Source organism: Chanodichthys erythropterus, chromosome 19 (assembly GCF_024489055.1).
Source record: "Chanodichthys erythropterus isolate Z2021 chromosome 19, ASM2448905v1, whole genome shotgun sequence".
Taxonomy (NCBI): domain Eukaryota; kingdom Metazoa; phylum Chordata; class Actinopteri; order Cypriniformes; family Xenocyprididae; genus Chanodichthys; species Chanodichthys erythropterus.
Window position 1 is genome coordinate 26,774,127 of NC_090239.1, and position 11,472 is coordinate 26,785,598.

At 33.7% G+C, this 11,472-nt stretch overlaps 1 protein-coding gene across 3 annotated transcripts; it reads right to left on the minus strand.

The window, feature by feature from the left end:
- Positions 1 to 794: 794 nt before the first annotated feature.
- Positions 795 to 9,748, minus strand: irf3 (interferon regulatory factor 3). 3 transcript variants are annotated; one of them, XM_067369564.1, is made up of 11 exons: positions 9,558 to 9,748; positions 9,097 to 9,276; positions 7,847 to 8,024; positions 7,733 to 7,758; positions 7,569 to 7,611; positions 7,387 to 7,452; positions 5,833 to 6,126; positions 5,639 to 5,738; positions 5,272 to 5,537; positions 3,883 to 4,007; positions 795 to 2,877 (listed from the first exon to the last, which is right to left on the minus strand). In XM_067369564.1, the coding sequence occupies exons 2-11, from the start codon at positions 9,259 to 9,261 to the stop codon at positions 2,755 to 2,757; spliced, it is 1,386 nt and encodes a 461-aa protein (XP_067225665.1). In that variant the 5' UTR covers positions 9,262 to 9,276; positions 9,558 to 9,748; the 3' UTR covers positions 795 to 2,754. The 3 variants fall into 3 exon arrangements, with proteins under 3 accessions (XP_067225665.1, XP_067225666.1, XP_067225664.1); XM_067369565.1 differs by having other exon boundaries at positions 5,833 to 5,982; positions 9,097 to 9,305; positions 9,558 to 9,747; XM_067369563.1 differs by having other exon boundaries at positions 796 to 2,877; positions 9,097 to 9,305; positions 9,558 to 9,747.
- Between the last annotated feature and the right edge of the window lie 1,724 nt (positions 9,749 to 11,472).

The window sequence follows — 11,472 nt, forward strand, 5'->3', positions numbered from 1 at the left end:
CAACCTTAAATAATACCTGAATATATCTAATTAATTAAGGCACTTGAATTGAATGAATGAATTAATGAATGAATTTATTAATAAACTACCATTCAAAAGTTTAGGATCAATACGGTTTATACTGGAAAAAAAATGTATTCAGCGAGGATGAAAAAGTGACAGTAAAGACATTTATAATGTTACAAATGATTTCTATTTGGAACAAATGCAGTTATTTTGAATTTTCTATCCATTAAAGAATCCTGAAAAAATGATTCAAGCAGCACAACAGTTTTCAACACTGATAATATTAAGAAATGTTTATTGATCAGCAAATGATTATATTAGAATGATCTCTGAAGGATCATGTGACACTGAAGACTGGAGTAATGATGCTGAAAATTAAGCTTTGATCACAGGGATAAATTACAATTTAAAATATATTTTAATAGAAAACAGTTCTATTACATTGCAATATTATTTCACAGTTTTTACTGTTTTTTTGATCAAATAAATTCAGCCTTGTGAGCAAAAGAGACTTCTTTAATAAATATTTAAAACAATTTTATGATCCCAAACTTTTGAAAGGTATTGTATATCTAAAAAAATTAAGTATAAATCTAATTATTCAATACATTTAAAATGTGTTGTGAAGGACTGTATGTTCTTTAAAGGGTTAGTTCACCCAAAAATGAAAATGATGTTATTGATGACTCACCCTCATGTCGTTCCAAACCCATAAGACCTCCGTTCATCTTGGAAACACAGTTTAAGATATTTTAGATTTGGTCCGAGAGGTAATAAAACATTATCAGTGTAGTCCATGTGACATCAGTGGGTTAGTTAGAAGTTTTTGAAGCATCGAAAATACATTTTGGTCCACAAAAATTACACAAACTGTGACTTTATTCAGCATTGTCTTCTCTTCTGGAATCCTTTCCATTGAATTGATTCCATTGAATCCTTTCATCTGTCAGCGTTGGTAATGCACTTTTACATCGTTGTTTTTGGCAATTAGGACATCCGCGACATGCACACTTATGCACCATTTTAAAAAATATAGCAATACCAAAATACAAACAATGTAGATTAGCTTGAATACATTGTGCGACTGTAAACGAAACTCGGGCGCACCGGAGAACACGTCAGCAGCGTCACTGTGGAGTCATGAACCCGGATTGACAACAGACCCGGAAGAGAAGACAATGCTGAATAAAGTCGTAGTTTTTGTTATTTTTGGACCAAAATGTATTTTAGATGCTTCAACAAATTCTAACTAACACACTGATGTCACATGGACTACACTGATGATGTTTTTATTACCTTTCTGGACATGGACAGTCTACCGTACATACATTTTCAATGGAGGGACAGAAAGCTCTCGGACTAAATCTAAAATATCTTAAACTGTGTTCGTAAGATGAACGGAGGTCTTACGGGTTTGGAACGATATGAGGGTGAGTCATTAATGACATCATTTTCATTTTTGGGTGAACTAACCCTTTAAACATTGTGTTTGATGTGTTAAATGTTTTATTTTCTGTGAATGTAGAATCAGTGGTACACATAGCGTGACAGTTTAATGTAAGATAGAAGTATCTTCTAGGTCTAAGGCATGTTTTTATTTATAGCTCCGCCCACAGTGAAATGTCATTGGTGCAAAATCCCTCCCTCGTAGTTGAATGTTAAACCGATGTGTGAACCAGTTCGATCAATTCATTGAATAGAACGAACTCAAATGATTTACACATAAATCTGATCCCTTGGCTTATCAATAAATATTGCAGAAAAAAGCATAACTAGAAATGTGTATTCATTATAGAAATATTCTCAACTTTTCTGACTTTTAAAATTGTATTAATTTGCATGATTTCTCCAAGCTTGGAAATCACAAGACATTTCCAGGTTTTACATGACTGGAAACCATGATACTAAGGGTAAGTTTACACAACATCAATGTACTAAAAACTGAAAAATTGTCTCTTACATTTTTGTGCGAAGATGACAATTTTATCCAAATGATTCCTATTCACACACATCCACGAAGATGACTAAAAAAATCTGTATTCTGCTGCCAGGCCAGTAGTTGGCGATGTCACTTTGTAAAGACACTTTACGCGCCTATAGACTGAACACGTAATACTCATGTGCATGACATCACTGTTTTCACAAATGTACATTTTTGTAGTTTACAGGAAGATGATAATGGTATAGTTTTCAAAATGTGCACTTTGAAACCCGTTTTCAAAAGTTTTCATTTTCAGGCCCCCAAAATGCATAAAAAGTTCTCAGTTTTTAGTTGAAACTGGTGTTGTGTAAATGGCCAAACCTCTTCATATCCAGTCCAAGACCGTTGAAAAAAAAAAAAGAAGAAGAAGAAGAAATTAACACTTCATGTTCAGTTCAGATTGAAGATCTGATTGAAAAACATATTGTGAAAAGACATTTAATCTGACACAATATTGTGTTATGAGAACTCTAATAGTGTAAAACAGGCTTTTTTAGCATTTTTGAAATGATTGATTCTTGTTCTTTTAATTATAGCACACAACTTGTAGGAAATCCTCCATTTTAAAATTACAACTCCCCTTGTAAACTTTGCTATGTATTTTTTTCTACCGAATCTCTTATTATTCTCTTGTACCATTACTGAAATTCTGCCCAGCAACATAACCTCCACACACTTTGAATAAATACAGTTAACCATTGCGTCACCACTAAGTAAACTGTTTAAGAAGTAATTTCAGTCCATTTTCAGTGAGTATTTCCACTTGGTCACTTGGTGTCACACAACTCCATCATTTGCTCCAGAGAGAGTTGTAGCTCCACTGACTGCAGTGAAGACGCCCCATTTGCAACAGCCATCATCTTAAAATACTCCAGTGAAGTCAGAATAACCTAACCAAACAAGAGAGAGAATGGGAAAGATATTTCTTATTTTATATACTCTGACAAAAACAAAACAAAAAAAACAACACACTCTTGGTGACTGAATACAAATATAAAGCAATAAGCCACAAGAGTCATTACATTACAGTGACTCAACAGGTAAGGTGTGTTCTTAAGCACATGTGGCTTTGAGTGACTAGTCACATGAAGAAAATGGCGATAACCACAATATGATGAAAGACACCCATGTTCAGTAAATAGATGAATTTATTTCAACCAAATAAAGACTGACATATTAAATAGTCAGGATTTATATATTTTTTTAAATCAAACAGGTTATTGATTCTTTAGAGAAAATATTTTTTAAAAATCTAAAAAAAAGTTTGCTTTTGTTTTGTTTTTCATGGAGTATGCTATTTGATACATCAGGGTTTTATGGCTCATTAAGTATATAGTGAGAATATGCAGCTCAACTACTGCACATAAAAATATCAGTTGTCATTCTATGTCTGCCAATAACATGTTTTAGTAAGATTATATTTTAAAGCTTAATTTTATGATCAAAGCTCTGTAGTTTTAAAACATATAATGCAATGCAATATAATGATGCACAAAACATTCATCAAAAGCCCGATTGATCATATTTGATACTCACATTTTAACATGATTTTTCTCAAGTAATCAATCAAGTAAACCTAAGTTTCTTCAGTCCAGTAAGTGTTCATCTTGAAATATTACTAACAATATAAAAGTTATCCTTGCATTTACGTGATAGAAATCATTAAAGATCTAAGAGTTAAAAGACACATGAACCGCCTGAAGGGGGACATTTTTATACAAAAAGGCCTGTTAAAATTCTAAACTATCAACCAGATTGTGTGCATTCAGTTTTGATCATGAGAGATTTGCGTATCAAATATGATTTAGTAGGTTTTATATGGGTAATTTTAAAAATTTAAATATTACAAATATAAAATAAATTAAAAAAAGATAAATTATTTGCCTAATTCTAACCTCTATCATGATGAGTTTCTTCTCCCACGGTTTCATTTTGGGGTCTGGCCACTTCTCTCCCAGAAAGAAGTAAAGAGAGTAAGAAGGAGATTCGCTGCCTGTCTGCTGCATAAACTCCATCAAACCTAATGGAATGACATCAACAGACATCCAGTACATAGAAAAATTTAATAATTTGCAGCCACCAAAGATCAAACATACATTAACATATACATTATTTTAATTTAAATATTGATAAAATAATAAATTGACTTTTAAAGCCACTTTTTGTAATGTCTGTTCAATGATTTATCCCCTGCCACATTTTCTCATCTGGCTTTTTTCAGCAAATATTGCAATTATTGTGATTAATCGGATTAATAATCAGCATATAATTACAATTTCTAATCAATAAACAGGACTTGTTTTGGAACGTAAATAGTTACAAAAGAAAACAATCGTATATTGGATCCGTGCATTAGGTCCTAAGGTGTTGATACATGGGGCAACTTTTTGAGCAATGTTGCTTGGGAACTTTCCCATTGAGAATGGGCAACAAATTTTGATCTAAAGTATGCAGACAGAAATCTGTTACCCATTCTCAATGGGAAAGTCCCCAAGCAAAAAAGTTGCCTCGTGTATCATCACCTTTAAAGGGATAGTTCACCCAAAAATGAAAATTCTGTCATCATTTACTCCGCTTCAAGTTGTTCCAAACCTGCAAGGAAGATATTTTGAAGAATATGGGAAACTGAACAGCTCTGGAGCACCATTGACTTCCATAGTATTTTTTTTTTCCTACTATGGAAGTCAATGGTGCCCCAAAGCAGCCTGATTACAAAGTTTCTTCCAAATATCTTCCTTTATGTTCAGCAGAAGAAAGAAACTCATACAGGTTTGGAACAACTTGAGGGTGAGTAAATGATGACAGAATTTTCATTTTTGGGTGAATTATCCCTCTAAAGTGACAGCAGCCTAATATTCCTCATGCTATCTGTCATGTTAATCAAAGAACAAAAGAAAATCACTCGCTGCTCTTGACTGAATAACTTTTGTAACTTTACTTGTAAGCATTAATCTGTATTTAATTTTTACAATGAAGTGTTATTTTAAACTGTTACTTTATTTAATTTCTGTAGTATTTCTTACCTCAATACTACTGTTAGACCCACCTGACAAACCTAAAGCTGTTTTAGATCTTTATTCTATTGTATTTGTTTGTGCTATCATGGGTAATTTGTTTATTTGTTCTTATTTTATTTCTGACTGTTTACTTGTCTTTTTTTGAATCGCCAACAACACAGCCAATAATGTAAGATTCTTTTGTAAGAACTACTGCTCGGGCATTTGTCGGCGCATGAAAATCGCGACCAAAATCATGCAGTGTGTAAATGGTGTAATATAATTCACCTGATATATAATTTCTGAAGAAGTAGACGGGTTCAGGTGTGTTTTTGGAGAGCTCTCTGGCTGTTTGGCTTTGTTCATGTTTGCACAGACCCCAGTAGATCCTGCTGGATCCCCAGCGGTGGCCATAAACCACACTATCCAATCTCCTGATCTCCAGACCGCCTAGATTTCCCAGAATATCATTCGTATGCTTGGCCTGGATCTGATCCAGGATATCTTCCGGACAAGGTAGTGTCACCACTGGTAGATCAGCACTGGACCCATCCCTATGGGAGTAAAGGGTAAACTGTTAAGTATTCATCTATTTGAAACATGATCTAATAGTGCTAATTCAAAGATCAGTAAATTAAGTACAAATAAAACCAACATGTTTCCCTGATACATCAGTCTGAATCCAACATCATTCTCTACCAACTGATCCATCACCATCCTCCCTTTGTAATAAACCTTAATCCGGAAAAACGTCTCTGTGAAGGAAATAAACAAATGGAAATAAAGCGGTGTGTGTAATTAAACACCTGTAATTAATGTAAACATGTCATGGTCTTGAGTTCTGCCTACCCAGTTTTGGTTCAGGAACGGCAACCTGATCACCATCACCATGTGGTTGACACACCACCGGCTGCTGATATGCTGGAGAATGATGATGATTGACAGCCGTCGTCCCCTCAGTGGATGAAATCTGCTCCAAACCACCAACAGCACCCCCAGCTGAAGAGAAGGGTCCATTAGTGTCCACGGTTTGAAAATTGGTCATCTGAGTAAACTGGGGTTCTGTGCATGGATTAATTTCTTGGAGGAGTCCTTGTCCCTCAAGTCCCAAATAGAACTGATCTTGATTCCAAACTTCATAGACTGAAACAAAAAAACATGTACATGTACACACATTACCGGTCAAAAGTTCATGAAAGAAGTCTCGTCTTCTCGCCAAGGCTGCATTTATTTGATAAAAATACAGTAAAAACAGTAATATTGTGAAATAATTAAATAGCTGTTTTCTATTGTAATAAATTTTAAAATATAATTTATTCCTGTGGTCAAAGCTGTATTTTCAGCATCATTACTCTAGTCTTCAGTGTCACATGATCCTTCAGAAATCATTCTAATATGCTGATTTGCTGCTCAAGAAACATTTATGATTATTTTCAATAATAAGATTTTGCTGCATAATATTTGTGTGAAAAACTTGGAAATACTCCTACAATAGTATCCTCTTGTGAAAAAGAAGTGTGCTTAATTGTATTAAATGTGCACTTGTAGTGTGCTTCGAAGCTTAGTGAGCGAGTTTATTACCTGCATTCAGATTTAGCATTTTCCTTCAGGTCAGTCCTGCGTTCATAATAAAAAATCTGTTTTAATGTTCAATGTATTATCTTGTCCTTTTAACAGTTAAGGTGTTTTCCCGTGACCGGCAGCACTAGTCAAAGCCTTTGTCAGTTGCGTCTTGTTCCGTTCACAACAATTCAGTCTTTTCAATGTAAAAGTCTTTGCTACTGACTAACACACTCATAAAGACAGTCTTTGCCGCCATCTAATGGCTTAATAATGTAACTTCTGTTGCTGTTCATGGTCAGGGGCTATTTTTCCGGCGGAAGGAAGGCTTTTAGAAAAAGTTTACTTCATGAAAGTTGCATTGAAACATATTTTTCTGGCTTTAATATTTGTATTGTGTGGTAACCGTTTTATAAAAGCAATAAGGTACTCGAAGCTAGTGCTGAATCGTGAATAAGTCAGACACAGCACAGTCTCTCAGACCTTATTGCTTACATATTTCACAATATCATCATTTTTACTATATTTTTTACAGTTTTTTTTTATCATATCATAGCCTTGCTGAGCATAAGAGACTTCTTTCAAAACAATATTAACAATGATAAATATTTTTTTAACAATATTAACAATAATAATACTGCGTGTGTGCATTTGTGTGACATATCAGGACACAAATTTGATTATTGATTATGTCCCCATTTTGCAAAAGGCTTATAAATCATACAGAATGAGTTTTTTGAGAAAGTAAAAATGTGTAGTTTTCTGTGATGGGTAGATTTTGGTGTATTGTTGTGTGAAGGGCGATAGAACATACAATTTGCCTCTTAAAATGACACATTCTACCTTGTGGGGGACTTTCCTGTAGGTTTAGTCCAGTGAATTTTCCCTCTAAACCTTGGGGTGGGTTTGCTAAGAAAAAAAAGATCAGAGTAGACAAATGAGATATAAAAGTAAAACAATGTCATCGATTAAAGGCCTCAGTAATATATAATAAATGCATGGCTCTGTATATAAAAAAAAAATACCAGAGAACATGTTTTCCTCCTCCACATATAGATCTGGAGATAACTAAAAATGGAAAACAAATTTCCCAAGTCAGTTTGTGTATGTTTTTTCTGATGCCACAGGTTGTCTATTTGAATGTGCTTTTTATAAAATCAGACAAGCACAGAATAAATGTGATACTCACATCAGTCTCCTGAGATCCTTCCGATCCTGAAGGTGGTGAGGATTAAAAAAAACAAATACTAGGTTTATAATAGTTCAATGAACAATCTTCTTAATGACATGTAATGTTTCTTACCTGCAGAAAGACCTTCAGATGGAAACTGATACACTTTATGCGGATTAGCCGCATCGTTCTTGTTGTCCAATATCATCCTGAAGCCTTTAGCACGAAGAGCGCTACGGAAGTTTCTCTTCCAAACGGAGGGGTCTCCATTTATCCTGCCGTCTCCAGCAGCGCTAGTCTGAGCCCATGCCTGACCAAAATACAGATATTAGAAGAAAAGTAATATTGTACTCTTCTTGTTAAAAAGAAGTGTGCTTAACTGTATTAAATGTGCACTTGTAGTGCACATTTCTGGACCTTGAAAGTGTTGATTATATTGCTGTCTATGGACAAGTCATATACCTCTCGGATTTCATCAAAAATATTTGTGTTCTGAAGATGAACGAAGGTCTTACGGGTGTGGAACGACACAAGGGTGAGTAATTAATGACAGAATTTTAATTTTTTGGTGAACGAACCCTTTAACAGACAGCAAATCACTGTCATTTAGGAATGTGTGGGTGTTTGAATCGAGATCACAATCGTTTAACGATTAATTGAGCAGCTCTAGTACACATTCATGACTTTTTCTTAACACACTTAAGTACACTTTTAAAAAGGTGCTCTTTGTAATGACAAATTAACAGTTTTACTTTAAAGACGTTTGTCACACATGTAGCCTAAAGCAATTGATTATAATTGTAACTGTAGTGCGTTATATAATATTAGCCTAAATTTAAAGTTAATATTTTAAATGTACTAAATTGCAACTTCATAATTTCAAATATGTAATTACAAATATATTCAAATACACAACATTATGTTAAACTCTCTATAAATAATTGCATTTATATTAAATGTTAACTATAGTACATTTTCATTTAATTGTAAGTAATATACAATTAAAGGGAGAGTTCACCCAAAAATTAAATTCTGTCATCATTTAGTCACCCTCAAATTGTTCCAAAACTGTATGAGTTTCTTTCTTTTGCTGAACACAAATGAAGTTATTTTAAAGAATGACGGTAACCAAACAGTTGACGGACCCCATTAACATCCACATTTTGGAAGAAAAAAAAAAATAATAATAATACTATGGAAGTCAATGGGGCCCATCAACTGTTTGGTTACTGACATTTTTCAAAATATCTTGAATACCAACTAGAGGGTGATTAAATGACCTTTAAGAACCTTGGAGTATCATGTAAACACCATGGTACATAAATATAGTAATCAAAAACTTGGTAATTGATCTATAAATGGCAAATAATGCATATTTTCACCTTGAATATGAGGACATCATCACTGTTGGAGTCCTGTCTCAAAGCATGCTTCCAGGGAATACTAAACTGATGAAGTTCTTCATTGGTCCAACACACTCCAGGATATCGTCCACTTTGGATTTGTTGGCGCAACCAGGGCACGAAGAGCGGTTTTGGATGGGTCATGATGTTGCAAACAGACTACACAACACACCAAACCATCAATGTACCTGCACAAACAGAACAACTCTCACAACTTTATTTTAATGAATAACCTAAAATGCAGTAAAACCCAAAACACCTTTCTTCTAATGTCAATGTTTGCTTGAACTTTATAAAGCATAAACGTTTGCTTACATATCGCCGTAGACATTTTAACTATGACATATCTTAGGAAGAAATTATGTATAATGAACAGTGTGATCAAATGATAAACCATAAGAACAATAACAAAAACACCATGTCTTTTAATCGTCACTCACCGAATAACATCGACAGTGTTGTGTTTTTCTCGGAGAACTCTTCAGATGTCAGGACTGTGAGACAGGATCGCTTCAGTACTGTGTTAAGACCCGACTTTATTCAACAGATTGTGCCTTTAGATCATCTGTTAAACATTACTCGGGAAATCCATGTCAGTTTCGATTTCCCATTTTTGACGTCATTGTACACGTCTTTCCAGGAGTGCTTTACATTGGATGACCACTAGATGGCGTAAACGACCATCAAGAAGAAATTTTATTTACGCAGTTTGATACGAGTATTAACAGGTTTGAACAACGTGAAAATCATTTTCAAATATATCCTCTTGAGACCCAGGCATAGACCTTTATCTTCTGTAGAGGACATTATATTTCAGAGAATTTCTTTGAGACAATGTGTCACATGTTTAAGTCTGGAAGTAAAAAATAAATAAATAAAAATATTCAAGTCTTTTTCAGATATACCAAATGTTTTGATGACAACTCCCTCTCTTTGGTCTTTAAAAATGACTGACATTGATTTACTGATCGAATTTAGCACTCTTGTGGAAATATATTTTTTATAATTTAAATCCGACAATTTTTCAAATCTTAGTATTATATATATATATAATTTTTTTTTTTTTTTTTTTTTTGCCAGGGCCCTCCAAAAGTTTGGAAACACCCCTGGCAAAGTGTGGTTTTGGATGATACCAGCATAAATCCTTATCATTTTTTTGGTGCAAATACATTAAAGTAACTTGACATTATCATTGAAGACCAGCAATAATAATTTTCATTTTGATTACATAATAATGGCAATATATACATGTCAAAGTCAGACATGCCCCTTTGCCAGCTGTGATGACTGGTTACTGGTTTAAACTTGGCCCAGGTTTGTAAAAGATTTTTGGGTCAGCACACCTTAATAGCTTCAACAATTGATTGCCAATTAAGTTTAGAATACAATGAACCAATCAGAACCCAGTTTAGGTCAGATAGCTGCTAATGCTGGATATTTTTTTCTATGTATAAACTGTTTATATAATAAAATATGTTTTCATAGTTTGTGTTGTCCCTTATCAGTGCACATTTATCACAAATTAAAAAGAATTCATGCCAATATTGTCCAAAAACCCACTTTTCTAGGGCGTTTCCAAACTTTTGGAGATATATAAACATATATATATATATATATATATATATATATATATATATATATAAAAACTTTTCATATCTCCAAAAGGTACATTTACATAATTACATATTACCCCCAAAATGCTTTAATAAATGTCTGTATCAGTACACCTATCAGACATATTAATATTTATTTTAGCATTTTGTTTGGAGCTGAGCTTTCATTCTGTAATCACCTAATAATCCTTCCATCTGTCTGATGAAATGCACAAAGATTTGGACACACCTACTCCTCATTAATATTAAGAATTAGCATCAAAATTGTGAGCAAAAAATGCTAAACCAATCAAAAACTTTTTAATCTGTCATAAAACACTAATAACTGTATACAAAACCTAGAACGCACTCATGTCTTTACATTTTTAGGGTCACAAGAAATAGGGGGAATGTACTTTTTGACTGCATATCCAAGTAATTTGTATACATTGCAGGTAAACTGTAATTTCTTGTTATATTTTCTGAAAATAACCCAAATAATTTTGGACCATTTATCATTAGCTAGGCATTTTTACTTTTCCAAAAAAGTTCCAGGCTGTAAATACCCTGCTGCAACCTAAAGCAATTACTTCAGACTTGCTTTGTGGCCTAAACAGAAGATAAAGAGAACATAAAATGTAAAACAGCAGAAAAATAACAATAACAGCAAAAAGGGGAAGTGTAATGAAGTCGTGGTCAAAAGTTCAAAGGAAAGTACTAACCTTTGCATAAAGTCATTTAGGGAAGAAAGATCTGCGGAAGC

What these genes read in the sequence shown, in the direction of transcription:
- irf3 (XM_067369564.1), bottom strand. Translation starts at nt 9,261, where the DNA reads ATGACCCATCCAAAACCGCTCTTCGTGCCCTGGTTGCGCCAACAAATC. An exon ending in ACAGGAAAGTCCCCCACAAG is followed by an intron (nt 6,127 to 7,386) that starts GTAGAATGTGTC and finishes TTTTTGTTTCAG; the next exon opens with TCTATGAAGTTTGGAATCAA. An exon ending in AGAAACTCATCATGATAGAG is followed by an intron (nt 2,878 to 3,882) that starts GTTAGAATTAGG and finishes TTGTTTGGTTAG; the next exon opens with GTTATTCTGACTTCACTGGA.